Genomic DNA, 24,937 nt, shown 5'->3' with positions numbered 1-24,937 from the left:
TGTTGCAGGGGGCGTGGTGACCGACTTCGATGGAGACGGGATGCTGGACCTCATCTTGTCCCACGGAGAGTCCATGGCTCAGCCGCTGTCCGTCTTCCGGGGGAATCAGGTGTGCTTGGACCTTGGGACCCACAGAGCCCTGCCTGGCATGCTCCCCTGGGCCTGGGATGAATGAGAACAGAGGAGCCCCAGGTGCTTGTTTGACTAGAGTGGCAGGAAATGGACATCCCAGGGAGGAAGCGGATGAGTTCCCAGATACTCACTAAGCCCCCAAGAAGGCTGCTTCTCAGAGAAGTCTTCTGCCCCTCTCCTTCCACTGGCACGTCTCCAAAAAATGCTTTCCCTGAGCCTATTTTTGGGACGATCCCCTGGAGAAGGAAACGGCACCCCACTCCAGTATCCTCGCCTGGGAAATCCCATGGACAGAGGAGCCTGGCGGGCTACAGTCCACAGAGTCGCAAAGAGACAGACACGACTGAGTGACTAAACAATAAGACAGAATTGGCTTTCCCTGCTCTTTCCAGAGCTGCTCCTGGCAAACTTCAATCAGTCAGCCTGCCTTGCTCGCCCTCCCTGCCTGGCTCCCTCCTCCTCTTTTTCCTCTGCCCCTTGTCTTCTCCCCCTCTTCCTCCTCTGATCCTTCCACCCACCCGGCTGATGCCCAGACCTGTGCTCCTCCCCCGCTACAGGGCTTCAGCAACAACTGGCTGAGGGTGGTGCCACGAACCCGGTTTGGGGCCTTTGCCAGGGGTGCCAAGGTCGTGCTCTATACCAAGAAGAGCGGGGCACACCTGAGGATCATCGACGGGGGCTCAGGCTACCTGTGTGAGATGGAGCCCGTGGCTCACTTTGGCTTAGGTGAGTCAGGGCTCAGGGTGGGGGTCTAGGGAGTGCCGTGGGCTCTTGTCAGGGCAGTGGGATGCAGGGCTCTGCAGAGCCCACTGAAATGCAGGGCTCACAGCCTGAGCATCTTCCAGGTACCACCAGCTACTGGAGGAAACCCTGCTTTGAGATGAACCTGAACTCAGAAGGGAGGTTCTTTATGCCCCACTTCTTGCTGGGGTCCCCATCCCCGTGCCTCTGACAAAGCAGTTGACCTTGGGGTCAGAGTATTTAATTCTCCATTTGTTCAAGGCTACGGCCTTGTTCTTCAAACAATGGCTACACCAAACCTGTCCACACCAGCTGCTTCCCCAGATGCCTGGGTATTGGTTCAGTAATTAAAGTGTCTCAGCAAACCCTGGGTGCCTCCTCTTAGCTAGAAGGCTTGGGAGAAGCATGGCGGTGATGCCATCCCCCAGAAGGTAAAAATAGGTTCTTGACTGGGAGAGGGCAATTGAAAAAACTTCTACTCTTTTATGTATATATATATATGTATGTATGGGATCCCCAGGTGGCTCAGTGGTAAGAAATCTGCCTGCCAGTGCAAGAGACACAGGAGACATGGGTTCAATCCCTGGGTCAGGAAGATCCCCTGAAGAAGGAAATGGCAACCCACTCCAGTATTCTTGCCTGGAGAATCCCATGGACAGAAGAGCGTGGCGGGCTACAGTCCATGGGGTCACAAAGAGTCAGATACAACTCAACCACTGAGCACTCACACATGTATGCGTGTACAAATATGTCTAGTATATTTGTGTGTATACATATATATATAACATAAACAGATACGCAGTATACCTGTGGTGTTAATAAAATATCACTATACATCTATTCAGTTCAGTTCAGTTCAGTTCAGTCACTCAGTCATGTCTGACTCTTTGCGACCCCATGAAACGCAGCACATCAGGCCTCCCTGTCAATCACCAACTCCCGGAGTTCACTCAGACTCACATCCATCGAGTTAGCGATGCCATCCAGCCATCTCATCCTCGGTTGTCCCCTTCTCCTCCTGCCCCCAATCCCTCCCAGCATCAGAGTCTTTACCAATGAGTCAACTCTTCTCATGAGGTGGCCAAAGTACTGGAGTTTCAGCTTTAGCATCATTCCTTCCAAAGAAGTCCCAGGGCTGATCTCCTTCAGAATGGACTGGTTGGATCTCCTTGGAGTCCAAGGGACTCTCAAGAGTCTTCTCCAATACCACAGTTCAAAAGCATCAATTAGTATAGCTAAAGTAACAAAAGTTACAAGGCCAAATGCTGGCAAGGATGTGGAGAAGCTGGATCTCTCATTCATTGCTGGTACATCTACTCTGGAAAATAGTTTGGCATTTCTTTTAAGACAAAAAAAAAAAAAACTATACAACTACTATGAAAGTCGCTCAGTCTATAAGACCCAGCAATTGCACTGCTGGGTTTTATCCCAGGTAAATGAAAACTTATGTCCACAGAAAAATCTATGCCTGATTGTTCATAGTAACTTTGTCTCTAATAGCCCAAACTGGAAACAGCCTCAATGTCCATCAGTGGGTTAATGGGTCAACAAGCTGCCATCCATTCACACCATGGAATATTGAAAAGTGAAAGTCACTCAATCATGTCCCCATAGACTTTACAGTCCATGGAATTCTCCAGGCCAGAATAGTGGAGCGGGTAGCCACTCCCTTCTCCAGGGGATCTTCCCAACCCAGGGATCAAACCCAGGTCTCCCATATTGCAGGAGGATTCTTTACCAGCTAAGCCACTAGGGAAGCTTACTCAGCAATAAAAAGGAATGAACCATTGATACATGCAGCAATTTGGATAGCTCTCGTGTGTATCATGATGAGTGGTGGGGGAGGGGGGGGGCAGTGAAGTCAGTCTCAGAAAGTCACATACTATTGATTCCATTTATATAATATTCTCAAAGTGACAAAATTATAGAGATGGAAAATAGATCAGTAGTTGCTGGGGGTTAGAAATGGTGAAAAGGGGAGGGGTGGGCATGACTTTAAAGGGAAAACCCCAAGGAGGTCCCCATGGTGATGGAGCCGTTCTGTGTTTTGATCATGGTGGGAGCTGCACAATTCAACAGGTGATAAAAACAAACAAAGAACTTATACACACACATCGTGCCAATGTCAACTTCCTGGTTTTGATGTTGTATTATAGTTACATAAGGTATAGGTAACATTAAGTATATGGGGGCAACTGGATGAAAGGCATACAGAACCACTCTGTACTATCTTGTACAACTTTGTGTGAATCAATAATTCTTTCAAAACAAAGCATTTTTAAAGAAATGCACTAAGGAAGGGAATTAGGGGGGAAAAAGTAATAAAAGGTCTTCTTGGGGAGGAAGCACAATAATGGAAAAAGTACCGAGAAACACTACGGGGTGGGGGATGCGGGCAACAGTGTCTTTACTAAAACACAACGATTAAGAAAACATTTAAGGAATGTCCCTTGGCAGTCCAGAGTTAAGAGTCAGTGCCTCCCCTGCAGGAGGTGCAGGCTCAGTACCTGGCTGAGGAACTAAGATCCCACATGCCATGCGACATGGACAAAAATGGAAAATAAGTATTAAAAAAAAAAAAAAGAAAGGAAACCATCTGAGTCAAATGGTTCAAAATCAGATACCCTCCCCCTTATGTGAGCACCTCATGATATTAACATAAAAAGAATAGGCACTCCAGTCTCAAATTAACAAATATATATGTGTACGTTAATATTATATATACATCATATGGGCATAGAAAAAAAACTAAAGAAAATGCAGAAAGTGTGAACAGTGGTTCTCCTTGAGTGGCTGGATCCATATGGTAATTCTTTCTTGTTCTAGGTGTGGTGACATTTTACTCACATTATTTCACGTCATCCTCATGATTACCCTTTGATATGGGCATGATTTATCCCCATTTTACAAATGGGAAACCTGAGGATCAGAACCATTAAACATTCCCCAGTCACATAAATGGCAGAGCCGAGATTCAAATCCAGACCTAACTGGGCCGGTGATTTTTATTTTCTTCCATACTTTGTCTTCAGTAGTTTGGGCTTCCCTGGGGGCTCAGACAGTAAGGAATCTGCCTGCAATACAGGAGACTCGGATTCAGTTCCTGGGTCAGGAAGATCCCCTGGAGAAGGGAATGGCTACCCACTCTATATTGTTGCATGGAGAATTCCATGGACAGAGGAGCCTGGCAGTCTACAACCTATGGGGTTGTACAGAGTTGGACACGGCTGAGTGACTAACACTTCACTTCACTTTCATATTTTGTGTATGTGTGTATGTGTTTTCCAATTTTTATAGGCAACACATAATATTTATGTCATCTGAAAAAGAGGCATAAATATTTAGGGGACCCAGGGCCTGGTTATATGAGCATTTTCTCAGGCTATTTCACCCTGGGTGGGTCAACCCGAAGGTGGAAGTCGATTACTTTTAAGGCAGCCATTTACTTTGCTGGCCCTAATGGCACAGATGACTTTTCTTTTCTTTTATTTTATTTTTAAATATGTATCTATTTATTTATTTGGCTGTATCAGGCCTTAGTTGCTACATGCAGGCTCGTTCCCCAACCAGGGATCGAACCTGGTCTCCCTACACAGAACACAGAGTTTCAGCCACTGGACCACCAGGGAAGTCCTAGGATGACTTTTAAATACATAGTCCTCTCTTACAATATAGTAGTAGTCGCCATTAATCAAGTGCTTAGTGTATGCCTGACACTGGTCTAAATGCTTTACCTAAGATACCTTATTCCAGTCTCACCACAGCAGGATGAACTAAGAATCATAGCCCCATTTTACAGGTCCAGCAACTAAGACTGAGATTAAGTCACACCTCCAGAAGATAGGGAGGACTGGACTTGGACCCCATCTCCTTGAACACCACAGTCTGGGGTCTTAACCACCATGACTTGACTGCCGGACTCCCAAAGCTGTTCTGTGCGCAGCCAGCCAGGGTCCTGCTCTGCCCCTTTCTCACGGGACATCTGTGACCCCTCAGTTACCAGATGACCCAAGTGAGCCCATCCATACCATGGTGACAGCCGTGGTCTCACAGGTGGGATGTTTATCCAGATATCTGGCTTGGCTATCAACCCACACCCCATTGTACAGATAAAGAAATTGAGGCTCACAAAGCAAATCAATGTTGAGGCCAGGACTGCGGCTGGGTTCTCCTTCCCCTCTCCCCTTGAGCTGCCTCTGCTATTTTGAGGTATGTCTTATGGGTCTTATTGGGCCTCTTCTCTGGCCAGTGTCTGTCCCTGCCAGAATGGACCTGCTTCTCCAGCTGGGAAGCCTTGCAAGATCATTTGATGGTATCACAGGGGCCCAAAGCCTCCATGACTCTTCCCAACTGTCTGCCTCCACAGCTCAGGGTTATGGAGGCTGCTCCTGCTCGGGACTCCCTGACAGCCCAGACTGCCAGTCCTTGCTCTTTTGCATCACCATGGGGTTTGTTCTGGGTCTGAACTCTGGTTCAGACTGCTCCACAGGCCCCCTGCAGCCTCCCCACCAATGGATTCACTCCCAGAGAGGCAGAGAGGGAAGACTACACTTGGAGACCGGCCCCAACGGGTCAGCCATGGGCCTGGCAGTGAGACTCCCTAAGGCCGCTCAGCAGGCAGCAGGGCCAACAGCCGGGGACACAGCGAGGGGCAGGAGGCCCCACCCCTGCAGCTTCGAGACCCCCACTTCCAGAAGGATCTTCATGGATCCAGCACAGCGCAGGCCTTCCTGACTGGTGGAGGGGCCAGCAGTGGGGCAGAGGCGAGGGAGCCAGTGGGAAAGCCAGATGGGAAGGGAGGATTGCGGAAAGAGAGGAGTGAGGAGGCAGAAACGGGGTGCGGGAGAGCCCAAGAGATGTGGCCAAGAGACAGGTGAAACAAGGAAATGCTGCCTGCCCTCCAGGCTCGCAGTCCCGTGAGAGCGGCTGATGGACACAGGCGCTCTGGTTGCAAGCAGTTTTGGGTGCTCCGTCACACTGGCCCAGAGGCTGTGAGAAGACTGAGACGGGAGAAACCCACTCTGCTCCAAGCAAGGAAGCGGGCCTCAAACTAGGTCTAGAACAATGGTAGGAATTTGTAAGGCGTGGATGGGGGCCAAAGCGGGGCATCCAGGGGCCGGCCTGGCTTGAACAAAGGCCAGAGGTGAGCGTGTTCATGACGTCCACAGGACGGGAAGGGTCTCGTGGGAGCAGAGTCTGAAAAGGGAGGCAGGGCAGTGCAGGCCTCATTCTCCAACACCACAAGACCTGCTCCTTGATCATCAACACGCAGCTCCTGAAAAGGGAGCTCCCAGAGCCCCGCAGAGAGGGTGGGCAGAATGGAGGGGGTCGCAGAGTGGGGACAGCCACAGCCACGCTCAGCTTTCAGTAGGAGGGGCATTGCTGGGGAGGGAGGACCAGGAGGAGCCCAGGAGCCTCTCCAGGGGCACCAGACTGGCACCTAGAGCCCTGCAGGGAGAGCAGCATTTGCAATTTTTTTAGAAAGCCTTAGGTTTTTTTTTTTTTTCTGACTGTAAGAATAATGCATATTGATTACAGGAAAATTAGAAAATATAACACCATTAAAAAAAAGTAAGTAAAAATAACCTGCAATCTCACCACTACGTGTGGAATATTAAGCAAAAAGGAAAGATTCTCTCCTCCCCCAGGGTTATGTGACCCATTTAGCTGCTGCTTACTGAGCACCTACTATGTGCCAAACACTAACTGAAGGAAGATCCTTGCTGTGGGTGACCTTACCTTCCAGTGGAAGGAGGAGTCACATATGATACCTAGTAAACATAACAACTAGGCAAATATATAAAAGGTTAGGAGACATTAAGTGCTATAAAAAAAAAAGAAAATGCAGAACAGGGTAAAGGAATTAGGAATGCGAAGGGAGCAGGCAGGGAGCCATTTCAGTAGGTAGTCTGGGACAGCCTCTTCCCAATTCCACACTTTTTGATGAGATTTTATTGCATGTAAAATACACAGGAGCTCATTTATAAATAAATATGCCTCGGAAGCTTTTTTAACGGAAATTATCATACTCTCCCTATTATTCCCAAACTTGCTTTTCTCCCCTCTCTCCTAACAGTATATCCTGGACATTCTTCCAAGCCTGAGCATTCTCCTTTGTTTTCCTTCAGTGCTGCACCGCATTTTGTTGTGTGGCTGCATTCATAATTTATTTAGCAAGTGCCCTGCTGACGGACAGTAGGGCGATTTCCAGTCCGAAGAAGTTTGTTTTGTGGTATTTGCAGTGAGCAGGGGCAGGTCCAGAACAGGAATGCAGAAAGGGCTGTCCTGATGTCAGTAGGACTAGGAAGAAGATGTGGGGCCCCCCTGAGGCTGTGCAGGAGGGCAGAGGGCTGCAGGAAGCCCCCTCCACCACCCATAATGCTCCTGCTCATCCCCTCTGACCCCGTTCCTTCCTGCCTCCAAAACCACCCCTGCCTCCTGATTTTGCAGCAAAGTGTGGTGATCAGCTTGTCCATGGACACGTGTGGGTGCACACGTGTGCCCCTCAGCAGCCAGCCCCTCCCTGGGGCACTTCTCTCCCCGACATACCTGGCTAGCTCCTCTCAGTGTTTTCCCATGCTGTGGGCCTTTGCTTGGTCAGCACTGAGCTGTGCTTAGAGGACTCAGCTTCTCAGACCCTCACGTGCATGCCTAAGGGTCCAGACTGCATCACATCACACAGTAAAACTCAGGGACCTTGCTGCGTTTCATGCTTCAAGGGGCAGGGGGCTCTCAGCGGGCCACTCTGTTGTGCAGAGCGCTCTTAGCTTCATCCTGTAAAACCATCCCACGCACCCCTGCTCAGGGAGCCCCTTGGCCTCCTTCCACCATGTCCTGCCCTTCCCCTGCTCCTCCCAGTGCAGACGGCCAGCCAACCTCATAAACAAGCGTTTCTGCTCACAGCCCCTGTTGAGTGCCCTGCTGGACTCGGGTTGCTCTGAACCCCAACATCTCAACCCCGGCTTACCCATCCCATGTAGCCCACACCCATTCCGTGTAGCCCACACCCACTCCGTGTAGCCCACACCCAGGCTCTCTGGTTCTGAGTTAGCAAAGAGCTAAGGCAGCTCTACCAAAGCCAATACATGAAAACAAAAGCCAGTAATCTCCTTTCTCCACCAGCCTCCCACTTGGGCTCGCCCCCGGGCCAACCCACCCCAGGCTTTGATGGCACCCCCATCCCCTACACACACACCCCACCTTCCTTCAGCTGATTGTTCGCAAGTGACTCAGAGCTGCCTTCCAGCCGGCTGGTGCTCTTTTAGGAAAGGAATATTCAGTGGCCCACATAAAAATCGCTTTAATAAAGTGCAAAAATATTCCACCAACTGTATTCCCACCATCTGTTTTGCTTGTGATTCTTCTGAAAAGCGCAATTCTCTGTGCCTCTTTAGCCTTTGTCCTTTAAAAGCTGCAGGAGGCGACTCCCTGCTGCTCCCAATGGGGTCTCCTCTGCTCCCAGACACAGGCCTGGCAGTCTGGCCAACTCAAAGGCTGCCCCTTGTGCAGTGTCTGGTGGCCAGGCCCCCTGGCTTGTGCAGCTGCGGGAAGACTCGAAATTTCTGGGGCAAAGGTAACGGCCCAGCCTGGGGGCAGGAGCCTGGGTTCCAGTCCGAACTCAAACATCTGCAGTTCCCTGCACTTTGCCAAGCCTGTGTCTACATCGGGGGAGTGGGTATAAATTCTCCCTCGTGGAGTAGTTGAGAAGCTTCAATCAGTCACACCTTCGAGAGTTCCCACCCACCCCACTTAACGCACAGGCTCACACCCTGCTTCGCCCACTTTGACCTGCTTCTTGATCTTCAACACGCATGTCCTTTTCACATCTCTATGCCTTTGCCTGTGCTGTACCCTCTGCCTGGAACGTCCTTCCCTTCCCTTCTGTGCCTCCCAAGCTCCTATTGCTCCTGCATCCTCCAACGAAATGACTTTTAACCCCGCCTCGCTCACCACGTGGCACCGGTACTGTATGTGTGCTTTCCCAGTTTATTTGAACATGATCACTGTGTTCATCGTCCCCACAGGGCTCAGCTCCTCCAGGATGGGTCCTAGGTCTGTCTGCTTCCTGCTGAATCCCAGCTCCCTGCATGATGCTTGGTCCATGGTGGTTTGGTCATGGGGGTGGGGTGGGCAATAGAACAAGGGGTAAGCAGTGCGGGCTTCAGGATCAGACATTCCCTCTCTGGGTAGCTGTGAGCAATTCCCTTCACCTCTCTGAGTCTCATCCCCTTCGACTGTAAGATGGAAATTATTAAACATATTTTCTCAGGGGGCTGCCATGAGGATCCAGTGCCCTGACACTGAGAATCTCTGCGGGCAGTTTGGAGGGCATACTCTGTAGTATTACTGGCAATAAGGGGAAGCCCTTTGGGAACTGCAGGGTGCCCCCCATGTCTAAGAGATGATGGGGATGCTGAGGGTCAAAATTGGCTGGGGCAACGCTCCCATCCAAGGAAAGACTGTCATTCCTGGATAGGCTAGAGCTCCCATCTTGCAGATGAGGAAACTGAGGCCCCCAAATAATCAGTAACAAAGGAAGGAGTCCTCCTGAGAGGTGCCCTCCCTATGGCTGACTCCTATCCTAGTCTGCCAATCCCTGGGTCTGGAGGAAGAGAGGAAACAGGATTCAGATGCAGGATGTAAATTTGTGATTGTCTATGAATATTCGGCAGCTCTTGAGTTATTTGCAGCACTTCTGTCAGGCTGGAAAATGTATTTGTGTAGCTGCTCTGTTGGCTTAGGCAAGAAACATTTGTTCTTCTTTGTCTCCTTTTTTTTTTAATAGAAAAATGTTTACTTTTTACATCTGCCACTTAGTTTGGGCGCTGAACACCCTAAACATGCCAAATCTCTTGAACCTCAAGAGACTACTTCCAAACAGAAAAACAGTGGGCGATTCACACCCCCAATCCTATTTTCACCCCCTTCCCCAAAATAAATTGTGGTGGGAGGGAACAAGGAAGGAAGGGGTTATGAGAAATGTTTTCTGGCTTAATAGAGCCAATCCCAGAACCAGTAAACCCCAGCCTGGAAGGGGAGAATCTCTATGGGGAGAGAAGCTGCATCCTGTCTGGGGGGGTCTCTGGGTCATGTGGGGGTCTCTGCTCGGGGGACCTCTCTCTGGTGCTGCTGCCCCATTGCAGGCACAGGGGCAGGGGCTGCTTACCTTTGACACTTCTGGAGGGTGGTGGCTGGTCCCTACCCTTATTAGTTCATGATGATCAGAGGAGAGACTTCTCTGGAGGCCTTGGGCTGGAGGGAGCAGAAAAGAAGCAAGCCCAGGGAGGCTCAGAAAGTGGAGAGTGTGGCTCTCAAGATGCACCTTTCTCTGGAAAATGCAGACTGACGCACAGGAACTCGGGGAGAAAGCTACAGTGGGCTCCTTCCACACCGTGCTGCTTTAGCTCCGACCCCAGGGGAACCTCATAGAGATAGCGGTAGATTGCAATACCGAAATCTGTACACTGATTCCCCCAAAGTCTAGGCGTGGAGACTCTCCCCTTCCAGGCCCATGGCTTACTGGTTCCGAGGTCGGCTCTATTAAGCCAGAAAACATTTTTCATAACCCCCTTCTCCCCCTGCTCCCTTTTGTAAAATACGGGAACCCCGTTCATACACAAAAATGTTTCACAGACCACCCTCCGCCCCCACTGCAGCAGTCATTGTAAAAATCCATTGGTGGACAGTAATGAACAAAAGCTGATATAAATTCCACAGCACTTTTCAGTTTCACTTGCTTTGTGACAGTCTCTACGCATTGAAGAGAAAGTAGCACGCACGTGTGGGTGACTTTTTTCTCAGGCCTCGATTGATACTTGGGGGAGTGTGCAAATTTGTGGAGCCCTGAGCAACAAACCCATGTCTAGTCAGCCCTGGTGGGGGGCAACGAGGGGGCTGCAGCATCCCTCCCACCTGTACTGAGCGCTGCCCTCTTTCCCAGTGACCGACTGGAGAAAGGCTTCTCCCAGCATGTGAGGCCCAGCTCCCGCTCTTCTCCACCCCAATCCATCACCATTAGCCTGACCTTGTCTCAGTGACAGTCCTGTTGCTTTAAGCAGGAAGCCAGGGCCGGCTGTGACGATGCCTAAACACCTGATAAATCTTTCCAACCTGGTTTCTGCCAGTGATGTAACACGTTGCTTTAAGGATGTGTGCAGATGGATTCACAATGAATATTCCCTGAGTTTCACCACCATTATTTTCTGTAAACATTTCAGCTTGGTTGTTGTTGTTCAGTTGCTAAGCTGTGTCCAATTCTTTGTGACCCCATGGACTGCAGCACAAGAAGGCTCCCCTGTCCTTCACTATCTTCTGGAGTTGGCTCAAATTCATGTCCATTGAATCAATGCTATCTATCCATCTCATCCTCTGCCCCCCTCTTCTCCTCCTGCCTTCAATCTTTCCCAGCATCAGAGTCTTTTCTCAATGAGTTGGCTCTTCATATCAGGTGGCCAAAGGATTGGAGCTTCAGCTTCAGCATCAGTCCTTCCAATGAATATTCAGGACTGATTTCCTTTAGGAGTGACTGGTTTGATCTCCTTGCAGTCCAAGGGACTCTCAAGAGTCTTCTCCAACACCACAATTCGAAAGCATCAATTCTTCAGTGCTCAGCATTCTTTATGGTCCAGCTGTCGCATCCAGACATGACTACTGGAAAAAACATAACTTTTACCACGTAGACCTTTGTCTGCAGAGTGCTGTCTCTGCTTTTTAATACACTTTCTAGGTTTGTCATAGCTTTTTTTCCAAGGAGCAAGTGTCTTTTAATTTCATGGCTGCAGTCACTGTCCGCAGTGACTTTGGAGTCCAAAAAGAGAAAATCTGTCACTGCTTCCACTTTTTCCCCTGCTATTTGCCATGAAGTGATGGGTCTGGATGCCATGACCTTAGTTTTCTGAATGTTGGGTTATAAGCCAGCTTTTTCACTCTCCTCTTTTACCCTCATCAAGAGACTCTTTAGTTCCTCTTCACTTTCTGCCATTAGAGTGACATCATCTGCATATTTGAGATTATTGGTATTTCTCCCGGCAATCTTGATTCCAGCTTGCGATTCATCCAGCCCAGCATTTCATATGAGGTACTCTGCATATAAGTTAGATAAGCAGGGTGACAATATACAGCATTATGATACTCCTTTCCCAATTTTTAACCAGTCAGCTGTTCCATGTCCAGTTCTCACTGTTGCTTCTCAGATTGGTCTTTCTCCGGTACCCTTTGTCACCTCAGCTTCTATATGGAGCTCAACTCAAATATCTTATCCCCAAGAACCTGTCCCTCATCACCTTGACTAGAAAAGGCCCCCCAGTAACTCTTACTTCCTCTTTATCTCATCACCCTATTTTTGTTCTCTTCACGGAGCTTGTCAATATCTGGCATTGTTTATTGGTTCATGTGTATGCCTGTCTATCCCCACTAGAGTGGAAGCTCCCTGAAAACAGGGACTTTCCCAGTGACAGCCCCTTGCAGACTTTAACTATCAGTATAGATACAGATCAGTGGAATACACCCAATATTAAAAAGCAAATCTGCTGTAAAGCTGATCGTTGTCCCCAGGTCTCCCAGATGCCCCAACCCCACTCTTTCTTTCCCAACATGCTAGGTAAATGGTACAGCCAAGATGTGAACCCAGGACTCCAAAGTCCACCCGTTTACCACCGGGTTTAACCCTCTTCCCCAAAACAGCCTCCTGCCCATTGGCCGAGCCACTAGGATGTGAGTTCTAGAACTGCGCTGTCTGGGATGGTAGCCACTAGGTTAGTGGTTAAATAATTCTATTTTAAATAAATTTAAAGTCCAGTCCCTTATCACACCAGTGCCACACCAGAGCTCAGCATACACCTATGGCTAGCCGCTGCCGCAGCTGACAGATAGCTAGAAAGCATCACCGTTACCACGCAAGTTCTCTTGGACGGCATTGTCCTAAAGGAGCGGGATCTTGTCGGTCTTGTTCACTATTTCCCCAGCAGTTAGAACAGTATTCAGTTCATGGTTTTTATCAGGTGAACGAATGAATGATGACACCCTTGAAGAGAATCCCTCCCCAGCCCCTACTCTCCTCTGCAGCTGACCATTTCCCCTCTCTTCCCACAGGGAAGGATGAAGCCAGCAGCGTGGAGGTGACATGGCCAGATGGCAAGATGGCCAGCAGGAACGTGGCCAGCTCGGAGATGAACTCGGTGCTGGAGATTCCCTATCCCCGGGATGATGACAGACCTCAGGACCCAGGCAGCCTGGAGGTGATGAGAGGCGTCTGGACCTTAGAGCCAAACAAGCAGGCCCCTCCCACAACCCTGCGGGCTGAAGCGGGATTCCCAGGAATTGCAGACTTTGTTTCTAGAAGGATGGGAATCTTCTTAGCAAAGGACAGGCTTTGTAGCAACCCCTCCATTTGTAGTTTCCATACCACTATCACACCCACAGCTCTTCTGCTCCTCAAAGAAATCCTAGCGTGTTGGAAGTGCAAGCATTTTTATCACCCATTTTACAGAGAAGGTAAACTGAGACCAAGAAAGAGAACCCACCAGAACTGCTCAGCCATTTGTGAGCAGAGTTAAGGACTGGCCTCAGGTCTCCTGCTTCACCTCTGATTCTTTCCAAGGCTCTGACACAGCCTCCTGTTGCCTCTGCAGTCTCCTAGGAAGAGCTCTTGGCCCCTGTCCAGAGAGGATCACACCATTGCAAATAATAGGAGCCACTTAAACTCACATAGACAAGGGGACTTACAGGGAGGTTCCAGAGAAGCTCACGAAATGCAAGGGACACCGGAATGAGCTACAGCCGTGGCGGTTTGGTGGCCCCAGGAGCTCATGGACCTCTGTTTTTAGTGCACTGGCTCTGGGGGGAAGCATTACCCTTCCCCAGTAATCCTCACTAGCACCCCATCATTCATCAGTTCCAACAGTTGACATTTTCTGTCTTGTGTAAAATGTTCTGAGTCCCACCCACCGCCCCGAGCCACCAGGCTGCTGAGACCTCCACGGAGACCTAGCAAAGCCCCCACAGCCTGGAGTGACCAGACTCCCCAGTCTCTGTCTCTGCCTCACTTAGGTCAAATTCCAGCTGCAAAACCTTTGAGTCACTCCTCCAGATGGGATATCCACCTCTTGTCCAGCCAGCCCTGCCCCAAGGTGGGGTGATGGCCTGGCTCACAGGCGTCCCGCCCTGGGAGTGGGGAAGGTTCTCAGATGAGTGGGTGTGAGGAGTGAGCTCGTCCAGCCCTCTTTACACTTTGCCTTCCTGAGACCCAGCTTGTCTCGGGTGATGCTGCAGGAGGGACAGACTCTGTTGGGGGTCACGGGGCAGGCCTGTGGATCCCACGAGAGGGGAATGAGCAGGAGTTTGTACAGGCTCTGCTCTTGGCCTTCCCCCTGAGTCTCCTCTGATCAGTGCAAAGGAATCCTGGCAGGAGGGGCTCTCCCTGATTCAGAGCTGTGAGCAGTCCTTTACTGTGGGGTCAGGGTGCCAGCTGCTCTGTGGCTATGACTGCGAGGGGACCTAAGATGGGATCTTCTCAACTCACTAGTGTCTCTGCTTCTGCCCACCTTGCAGTGCGGCCAAGGATTCTCCCAGCAGGAAAGTGGCCATTGTGCGGGTGAGTTGCCTGCGGGTACCAGAGGACACGGCGAGGCCGGAATCTCACTGGGGAGGGTCAGCCTGGGCCCTGGAAGACTCAGGTTGCAGACAAGGGGCGGTGGGAGCGGTGAGAAGGGGAATGTGTTGTTTGTCCCTGGGGCTCCAGATGTCAAGACAACCGCCAGATGACTCGGCAAGATGGGAATGATGGTAGCAACCTGCAGGCTGGATCACTACATCTCTGGGAATTGGCAGCACTTCCCTGCCGTGAATACAGAGAGAACAATCACCGGGAGGAGAAAACTGCCTAGACAGGCCTCTCTAGAGGGAGGCCTCGCTCCTGGAAGCCATGATGGGTGGGCATGCACCCTCCATCCAGCACAGCGGCCAGCAAAGGGGCTGGCAGGCAAGAGTGGGCATGGCTAGCCAGGGGGCACTGGAGCAAACCAGGCTGTGGCATGTGGTCAGAGCTCAGAAGGGAGATTGCTGCCTTTTGCAGTACTGGGGGGCAGGTAACTGCAGCACAGCCAGGCTCTGTGAGGCAGCTCTGCGAGGATCCGGGGACCTCCTAAAACCTCTCAAAGGCCTGGAATGGGCAAGATAGCCTAGAGGCTCAGCACCGAGACTTTCAACCCCATGTCTTCCATCCTAAGGACCAGCTGTGAGGGGTCTGGCCAAGGACTCCACCTGCCCTTAAATGCTCAGGCGGCATTCTTTCCAAGTCCCCTCTGCAGCCTCTCATCAGCCCCAGGTGAATGGTTTGCTATTGAGATGCCAGAGTGAACGAGACAATCCCTGCCCTCTTGGAGCTTAGAGCCAGTGGGAGGGGTGCACAGAGAAACAGACTGACCACACAACCTGGGCAGGGCTTGTGGGGAGGGGGTGCTATGGGAGCACAAAAGTGGGGTGCCAAACCAGTCTAGTGAGGGTCCGAGAAAGTGCCCCAGAGATAGTTTAGGTCTGAGCTGAGACCTGAGGGGTGATGAGGAGTTCTCCAGACAGTAGGGGGAAAGTGTCCCCATGAAGGGCGCTGCCTGGGCAAAGGACCACAGGTGGGAAGTGGAGAGGATGGCTGGAAGGGTGGCTTGCGGAAGAAATCAGTTCCCTCCATTCCTCATGTCCCTGCCATGGCCACTCTAAACAGATGATGCACATACCCAGAAATTCTAGCATCTTCCCCATGTGCTGGGAAGATCCCATCACCTCCACAGTGCAGCCGCCTCTTCATTCCATCGCCTAGTAGACATTTGGATGCCTCCTGCACAGCACCCTGCGTGGGGAGCTGGGGGTGCAGGTCAGGCACCTGCCCTGGAAGAGTGTTCATTCTAGTGGGGCAGACTACCACAAGAGCTGGATGAGATGAATTAAGAACCCTTTAACCAAGGTGCTCTCTGAAGACTCTTCTAGAAGACATGGGCAGGGAGAGGACCTCTGAGCTGAGACCTGAAGGACAGGAAGGGTCCAGCCATAGAAAGAGCAGAGGGAGGAGCTTGCCCAGCAGAGGGGAGAGCAGGCTCAAAGACCATGTGGCAGGAGAAAGGCTTATTGTGTCAAATGGACAAGAAGGAGGCCGGAGTGCTGGGAGAGGATGAACGAGCCGGATGCCACATCAGGGAGGATCTTGAGTCCCCAGAAGGGAGTCTGGACTTTGTTCTCAGGGCCCTTTGCAGTTCAGCAAGAGCATGCATGGTATGGTTCATATTTTCAGCAATCACCTGGCTACTGAATTGCAGATAGGATTGGAGGAAGCAGGGAAGCCAGGAGGCCTGGGGAGTGGGTGGGCGTGTGGTGGTGGGGAGGGGGAAGGGGAGAATGCAGCAGCAGAAATCCAAGCAAGAGCTCCTGGTGGCTGGGGACAGGCTGGTGGCAGAGGAGTGAGAGGAAGGTCAGACCGGAGACGTACGATGGGGCAGAATTGACAGGATCTGTTGTTAAATCACCTGCAAATTAAGGAAACTGGAAGAATCAGGAATCTCTCCGATGTCTGCTTAAGCAGCCGAGAGGCTGATGGTGGCCTTGATTGAGCTGGGGAGGATGGGAACAGGGGGCAAAAGAGGCTTGAAGGCCGAGGGATCTAGAGTTCCATTTCAACCTAGTAAGTCTGAGATGCATGGTAGACGTTCGTGAGTCTGGATCCCCAAGGAGAGGTCATGGCTCAAGACAGGAGGCCTGGAATCATCCATATGTGAAGGGACCACCGACAGAAACTGTGGGAGATAGAAAAGAAGACCCAGGACAACATGAGTGCCCTCAAGGTGTAAAGGTCAAGTATAGGAAGAGCCAGCCAAGAAGACTGAGCAAGTTGAGGCCCAGGGAGAAGAAGGGACATGCCCAAGGTCATGGCGGGAGTGGGGAAGCAGAGCCTGAGCAAGGACCCATTGCCCCCAGCCCCCAGTGAGCGGCTCCCCTTGCCTTTCAGACACCAACGAATGCATCCAGTTCCCATTCGTGTGCCCTCGAGACAAGCCCGTGTGTGTCAACACGTACGGAAGCTACAGGTGCCGGACCAACAAGAGATGCAATCGGGGCTATGAACCCAACGAGGACGGCACGGCCTGTGTGGGTGAGTGGGGCCCTGGCCACCATCCAATAGCAAAGGGAATTTGCCATCCACTGGGGAGCTCTGGGAGGCCCCAAGTTGAGGTTCTCAGCCCCTGCCTTCTCCTGGCTGGAGGACATCTCCCTAGACCTTTGTGGGGTCTCCAAGGAAGACCATGACAGGCTTGGAGAAGCCCCACCGCTATGCCATCAAGGGAAGGGCCCCTGAGGTGCTGTGTCCTTGCCAGAAGCCATTGCTCTTCCTGTTGCTCCCTTTCCTGAAACTAATGTTCCTACCTTAGGGTCAGCCCACGTTTTCTTACCTGGGATATAGACTAGCTCCTTCTCACCTTTGTCTGAATTTCTGAACTGGTATTTGTCTTCTTCTTCCCAAATGCTTTCCCCCACCCCAACCCCACCCCCATTCCCCTTCTCTTTTCCCCGTTTTCTGTCTCCCCACTCCATCCTTTTTGCAGCTCAAGTGGCCTTTTTAGGTGGGTATCCTTCTGCCGCCTTTAGAATCTCTGAGCCTCTCTCTTGGGCCTCATCTCTTTCTCTAGGCCTTGGACTTTTCCTTCAGTTATATGCACTTTAAATTCCATCAATAAAGAAAAAAAAAAAAAACAAAAACTAACAACCTTTGTGGAAAACTAAATCTCTCCCGCTGCCTGTCTTTCTCCATGCCCAGTAGGTTCTGCTGCGTGCTCCTTCTGAATGGACAGCGGGGGTGGCCATCTTTGAGAAGGGAAGTTTGGGGGATACTGATATTTGTGTCACCTTTAGTTGTTTGTAAAGTCTTTCTTTGCGTGTCTTCTGAGAACATGTTTTTTACCCCCATCCAGCCTCCCTCACTCCTTCAGAAGAATCAAGATAGTCCTGTCTTTTCTGTATCCTCCAGTGTCATGAGCGGCTTATTTTGCCCTTAACAAAGATGGCTTCCAGGCGGTTGCTTGCTCAGTTGATTTGACAGTGTGTCCTGTGCCTGCTGGTTTGGCCTGTGCTGTTTCTGCTCTGCAGGCCCTGCGTGCCTGTGGTAGAGAAAGCCATATTGGGGTTGGTGGTGATGGTGGGGGTATGGGGGAAAAGGTGGCCATTTGGCACTCTTGATAAAAAATGTTAAAGTTTGAACTTGCCAAGTCTTCCAGTCTCTTTCTGAAAAAATTATACCAATAAACTCTGCTGGATATTAGTGTCTAGCTGGTGAAAAAAAAAAAAAGCGTCTGAGGCAAGCAGAGCTGGTTGGAATGCTGAATTAGCAGCAGCCCTTCCATCACATAGCCCTTAGAAAGCAATTCACGATACAGAGAAAGTGTCTGCCCCAGGCATGAGCAATGGTTAGGTTTGCACACCAATGTTCACTGGGGGACACTGGGGTTTGGACCAGGTGAGGCATGTGGAATGAGCAAGGGACAGACATGGAGGGAATGCTCTGGGGCAGTCACCTCTGCTGTCTAGGCCTCAGTATCCCATATCTAAACGGCAGCAGAGTTGAGCTGGTGTATCCCTAAGGGCCTTTTCCTTTCTAAGACCCCTGAAAATGTGTCTGGACATAGGCATGCCTAGTGTCGAACGTGAACGTGAAGTCACTCAGTCGTGTCCGACTCTTTGCGAACCCAGGGACTATAGCCTACCAAGCTCCTCTGTCCATGGGATTTTCCAGGCAATAGTACTGGAGTGAATTGCCATTTCCTTTTCCAGGGGATCTTCCCAACCCAGGGATCGAACCCGGGTCTCCCGCATCGTAGACGGACACTTTACCGTCTGAGCCACCATTACCCTAATTTCTAGAAAGAACCTTGCAGTTTGGTCTCTCCTGCAATATGCTTGGAAACCTGGAAGTTCCTGAAAGCCTCACTTTTAGTAATGACGTAACACCTTAGAATACTTTCATGACCAGGTTCAGTAGTGCAGGAGCCTTATAAATCACAGATCTATTCCTTATGTGATTGGGGAAAAAGGCATACCCCAAGATATAATAAAATCACTCTTAAGAAAGCCACCAATCCTTTAAAAAACATATTTAACAAAAAAACTACCATATTCTGATATAATAATAATATGCCCCATAAATCAGAAAATATTAATTCCTCATTTCTAGTGTTGTTTTTACACTTGGAACAGGAGCTAAAATGAAAAGTTTTAAAATAAAAACAGCTACAATCTCACAGAAAAGCATACACCCACTTAAAAATCGTTCCACTTCTGGGAAGCCCTCTCCTGTGTGTCAACACAGAATTAAAGATCTGAACGGGCCCTAGAAATGAGACTCAGGAAGATGAAAAGATCAGCCCAAGGTCATGAGCCAGCTGGTCCCCAAGCCAGGGCTGGAGCCCTCTGCCACCACCCTATCTTGCTGAGGGGGTAACAGACAGCGCCGTCACCACTCAGACGATTCCCTCGTCATTCTGGAAGACGCTGCCTTTTTAGAGAACAAGTGGATCTATGATAGTGAGATAAGTAAAACCCAAAACCCACAGAGACTGCGGTTCCAAATGCAATGGTAAATAACAAAATAATGGTGCTCATTGACTTCCTGCACACACAGCACAAGAAATAAGGGCTAAGACAGCTAGTGTGACAACCTGACAAGGACATCAGGAGGGCTGCGGTGACAGCAGACTTCAGAGCATGACTTATAAGTAATATCCACGAATTCCTGCACACTGGGTTTCGGATAACCGGGTGTATTTGTGTGGTTTTTACCCTACTAGATGGGTGGGTCCAGATGAGTTACAAAGAGGAGTTCAAAATCCCTCCAGCTATTAAGAGCACAACTGTAATATCCTGACTCCAGGGCATTAGATTCACAGCCTGAATTAGATTCGTTCTTCTGTTCATTCAGTCTTTCAACACGTATTGGTTGAGCACCTATTATGTGCCAGGTACTGCGCTAGGCTCTGGGAGTGCAGTGGTGACCAAAGGTGACATGCTTGCTGTCCCCATGTTGCCTTCCAGCAGCCAGACGGAGGAGCCCAGTACACGGGATGGCAATGGGACTCAGACTCAGAGGGGCTTTCTAAAAAGTCTAACTAAATTCTCCGATCACTGTACCAGAAAGGTAACTCTCTGCATTCACTCCTGTCTTTATTGAACAATCATTTATTGAAGGAGAAGGAAATGGCAAACCACTCCATATCCTTGCTGGAAAATCCCATGGACCAAGGAGCGTGGTGGGCTGCAGTCCATGGGGTCACAAAGAGTTGGACACAACTGAGTGACTAACAGAATCATTTATTGAAAACCTGTGTGACAAGCGCTAGGTCCCTCCCATGAGTACTGTGACAAGGTCCGTCCTCTGAGGGTGTCAAGTTCCCTGCCCCCAAGATGCTTGGGTTAGAAGAAACAGGACTCGAAAAGATACAGAGGACAGGCAGGTACTGAACCAACTCAGCCTCACCTGCCTCTAAATAACAACACCCCTGCAGTGGGCCAGGAAGGCGCCTTCCAAGCCCAGGGCCTCAGTGTAGGACTTTTCTGATCTGTGCTGAACCGGCCAGGCTCAGAGTCCCTCTTCCTTCTAATTCCTCTTGCTCTATGGCCCTTGGGCACCCAACTGTGGCCCACCAGGCTCCTTTGTCCATGGGATTCTCCAGGCAAGAATACTGGAGTGGGTAGCGATTCCTTCCGCAGGGGATCTTCCCGACCCAGGGATCAAACCCACATCTCCTGCATTGCAGGCAGATTCTTTACCATCTGAGCCAGCAGGGAGGCCCTTTGCCTCCTGAGCATGAACAATTCAGTCTCTCTCTCTCTCTCTTTTTTTTTTTTTTTTTTTGATAATAGCCCCACCTAGGCTCCTGACATTTTTGTTGGCTTCTCCTGGGCCTGACTTTATAACAAAAATAGCAGATGCCTTCAGGGGCTGACAAATAATGGCAGGGGCTAGAAAGGATTATGCAAATAGAGAGCTGAAGCACTGAAGGGGCTCATCCAGCAGAGCAGGAAGAGGGGCCAGCTCAGCCAGAACTTCCCAGTTTCCAAGAAAAAACAAATAATGATAGTAATACCATTTTCATCTCCCAAGGATGTTCCTCTTCCCAGGAAGAATCTCTCTTAGTCACTCAGTTGTGTCCAGCTCTTTGCAACCCGTTGGACTGTGGCCCATCAGGCTCCTCTGTCCATGGGATTTCCCAGGCAAGAATACTGGAGTGGGTTGCCATTTCCTTCTCCAGGAGCTCTACCCCATCTAGGGACTGAACCCCCGTCTCCTGTGTCTCCTGCATTGCAGGCAGATTCTTTACCTGCTGAGCCATCAGGGAAGCTGATCTTTCCAGGAATGTACCACCTAAAATGACGATACTAGCCTCATTTAGTGAGTGCTTGGCATTTCTGGGTCAGATCTGAACTCTTCATAAGAATCAACTTGTGGAATCTGCATACAGTCCCCAGAGGAAGGTGCTGTAGTTGTCCCAGTCTTACAGAGATGCTGAGTGCTGTGTCCAAGGCCACTCAGTCGGGGTGGGCAGAGGCAGGACTACATCAGGGTGGTAGGGCCTCAGCTGGCACTCTTCTTCTCCATTCAAGCTGGCCAACTGGTTACTAAAAAGCACGATCTCTCCTGCTGCCCAGGGTCAAGGGAGGGTTTGGAAAGAAGGTTTGGAAAGGGTTCCCTAGGGATGGCCCAAGATCTGAGACAGTGTCCTTACAGTCTCGTTCAACCTGCAAGAAGAGATGGCATTCCCTGTGTGGAGTCCCCTCGCCAGGCACACAGTCAGCCGCGTGGCCTCTTCAAGCATCTGCTCAGCCACCAGCCCTGCTCTGGGGAGGTGCCATTCTGAGGGCCAGGAGTTTGATTATGTGCCACTCTGGCTGCTATGGCCCCCTCCCAGGGTCCGGGCATCGCACCTTGACCAGCACTGGACGGCAGCTTTAGCAGGGGTTCCACTGCCACCTGCAAACAGGGCCCTTGGTCATCATTCCAGAGTCACATGAGACAGGAGGACAAGCGCTTCTGTTTCTCGGAGAGCCAGCTGGTTTTTTCCAGCAGATTCCCGAATGACACCCCCACCCAGACTCTCAGCCCTTGAGGCAAGTCGCGTTCCTTCTTTTCCCTCCCTCCCCAGGGTCAGCCATAGTCTCACTCCTTCGGTGTGGACCAGACCCCAGCCACATCCTGTCAGGAGCTGATGTTGCGTCTCCTTAGCAACGAGCACATCCTAGAAGGAGGAGGGATGAGGGTGAGAGAACAGGGGCTGGTTAACTCCATAGGTAACGTCAACCCCTCCTTCAGCACTTGTCCTCTGAAGAAACCGCTGTTGAACAGCAGACTGGTCAAAGGGTAGGCCATCAGAGAACAATAGAAGCAAGAAGAAATAACCGTCCTCGGGGAAGAGAGCTAACATTTACAGAATGCTTGCTCTGTGCTGAGAACTGTACACCTGCGTCTCCGTTCATCCCTACACCCATCCTATGGGATAGATGCTATTATTCTATTTTACGACCAAAGGAACTAAGGATCAGAAACAAGATATCCAAGGTCATATGGCTAGTCAAGTAACTGACACCTGGGCAAATTACTTAACCAGTTGTCACTCAGCATATACTGATCGGACACCTACTATCTGCCAGGTGGTGGTTCTAGTGGCTTGGGACGTACATCAGTGAACATCACCGGGCAAGATTCCTGAACACCCTGCTGACACACTGCAGGCACTAAACAACATAATAAGGTATATAATGTGTTAGAAGTTAGGGGAACAAGGAAGCAGCATTAAGGCAAGTTGGGAGTGCTGAGATAGGCAGGCTGCCGTTCTAAATAGGGTGGGTCAGTTGGGCCTCACTGAGAAAAAGGCATTTGAAGTCAGTGAACTGTTTTTGACCCTAAGTTCTCTCATCTGTAAAATGGGGATAATGCATACCACACAAAGTTATTACGTTAAACAAGAGGATATAAAATATTTGACGTAGGGCTTGGCACCTGTTAACAGTAAGCCCCCAGTAAATTAGAAATGTTATCAATATTACTAAGTAACAAAGCTCAGGATACAGCCTGGATCTATTCAACACCAAATCTCACATGGCTCCTGGCATAGCCTGCCTTGGCCCAGGTCACTGGGAGCCTGCAGTATGGGAGATTTGAAGGACATCTCCCCCAGGGAGCTGACAACTTAGCAGGGAAGAGATCTCGAGGACCAAAAATGGCCGTGAGGGAGCAAGCAGAGCAAATCTTCCTGGAGCCTGGGCTGTGCTGAGAAGTTCAGCTTCGTTCTCACACAGTGCCATTCCCCAAGAGAATGGTCATAACTATGGTAAACTAAGCAGTGTCCAACTCTGCGACCCCATGGAGTGTAGACCACCAGGCTCCTCTGTTCATGGGATTCTCCAGGGAAAAATACTGAAGCAGGTTGCCATTTCCTCCCCCAGGGGATCTTCCTGACCCAGGAATCATTTCCTGCGTCTCCTGCAGGCAGATTCTTTACCACTGAGCCACCTGGGAAGGTAGTGATGTTCAGATGTGGAAATGGAGGCCCAAAAAGGAGCAGTGACTTTCCCGAGGACCACAGCCTAGCCAGGAATCTGACTCCTGCCTGGGGCTCCTCTGCCTCGTTCTGCTTCCTTCTCCAGAAAACGTGAACTATTTCAGAAGCAAAATTGTATCAAGCATTTTCGGAAATACGGGTGCCAGCGCTTGTCCTTCCTATGATGCTGACACAGAATCAGAGTTGGGGGAAGCGCCCACCAAGTGAACCCAGGCACTGTGATTGGACGGTGGAACACAGCTGGGATGCGGGAACTGAGGGATTAGGTGCAGAGTCCTGCTCAGCTGAGACAAGAGAAGCTGGAGACAGCATCAGGAGCATAAGAGATGGGGAGGGGACAGAAGTCCTGCCATCAGGTCTGCCCAGAATCTCATGACCCCTGCCTGCCTGCCTTCTAGAAGGGGCGCAGAATAATTCCTGTAAAGGTAGCTCATTATCCTTCTTCCTGGCCAGACCCAGAGCAGCCATGAAGGATCTCTCCCCCAGAATCATTCAGCGCATCCCCTCAAAAGATCCAAGGGCTCACTCTCCTTCCCCAGCCCAGACCTGAGTGCCGAGCTCCCAGGGAGGGAGAAGAGCACAGCCAACATTTCCCTACTGCTCCTGGGGACAAGCAGAGGGACACGCTTAGGCTGAAGGCAGGAAGGCAAATCCCGCACATACCTCCTCTGCCTATCCATTCCCCGGGCTCAAGAGGTGCAGGCGTTGAAGGCAGAGGCAGGGAGGATGGAGGGAGAAGGAAGCTGGGAGGTCTCAAAGCCTCACCCAAAGTGGAAGGTGTCCTGTTTGCAAAGGCCACATTCTTTCCTACGGAGCTCATTCCAAACTCCTGCAGCCCTCCGTCCCTCCCTCCTTCTTTTCATCGATCCTTTTTTTAACACATAATTTTTTAAAATTTATTATGGAAGTATAGCTGATTTGGGCTTCCCTGGTGGCTCAGACAGTAAAGAATCTGCCTGGGTTCAATTCCTGGGTTGGGAAGATCTCCTGGAGGAGAGCATAGCAATCCTCTCCAGTATTCTTGCCTGGAGAATCCCCATGGACAGAGGAGCCTGGCAGACTACAGTTCATGGGGTCGCAAAGAATTGGACATGACTGAGCACAGCACACAGCCCATAGCTGATTTATAGCGTTTCAGGCGTACAGCAAATTGATCCCATTATACACATATTTCAGATTCTTTTCAAGTATTGGTTATTACAAGATATTGAATATAGTTCCTCGTCTGAGCCCACTGTTTTAAAATTTCTTTTTAAATTTACTTAGTTTTAATTGAAGGATAATTGTTTTACAATATTGCATTGGTTTCTGCCATTACATCAAAATGAATCAGTCATAGGTACATATATGTCCCCTCCCTCTTGAACCTCCTTCCCGCCTCCCACCCCTTCCCACCCCTCTAGGTTGTCACAGAGCCCCGATTTGAGTTCCCTGAGTCATACAGCAAATTCCCACTGGCTATCTGTTTTACAACC

At 50.3% G+C, this 24,937-nt stretch overlaps 1 protein-coding gene across 3 annotated transcripts in view; it reads left to right on the top strand.

Moving 5' to 3' along the window:
• CRTAC1 (cartilage acidic protein 1) overlaps positions 1–18,172 on the top strand; it is a 147,735-nt gene extending 129,563 nt beyond the window's left edge. The window contains exons 10-15 of one of the 3 annotated variants that reach the window (XM_027960229.2): positions 9–109; positions 690–858; positions 12,964–13,109; positions 14,422–14,464; positions 16,865–17,008; positions 17,826–18,172. In XM_027960229.2, the coding sequence (XP_027816030.1) occupies positions 9–109; positions 690–858; positions 12,964–13,109; positions 14,422–14,464; positions 16,865–17,008; positions 17,826–17,857 (635 nt within the window). In that variant the 3' untranslated portion in view covers positions 17,858–18,172. Of the gene's footprint in view, positions 1–8; positions 110–689; positions 859–12,963; positions 13,110–14,421; positions 14,465–16,864; positions 17,009–17,459 lie in introns of all 3 variants that reach the window. The other 2 variants (XM_042238487.1, XM_027960226.1) reach the window with 2 other exon arrangements.
• Positions 18,173–24,937: the final 6,765 nt, after the last annotated feature.

This window comes from Ovis aries, chromosome 22 (genome assembly GCF_016772045.2).
Source record: "Ovis aries strain OAR_USU_Benz2616 breed Rambouillet chromosome 22, ARS-UI_Ramb_v3.0, whole genome shotgun sequence".
Taxonomy (NCBI): Eukaryota; Metazoa; Chordata; class Mammalia; order Artiodactyla; family Bovidae; genus Ovis; species Ovis aries.
Note: the sequence above shows the minus strand (reverse complement) of the source record. Positions and strands in the feature narration are given on the sequence as shown.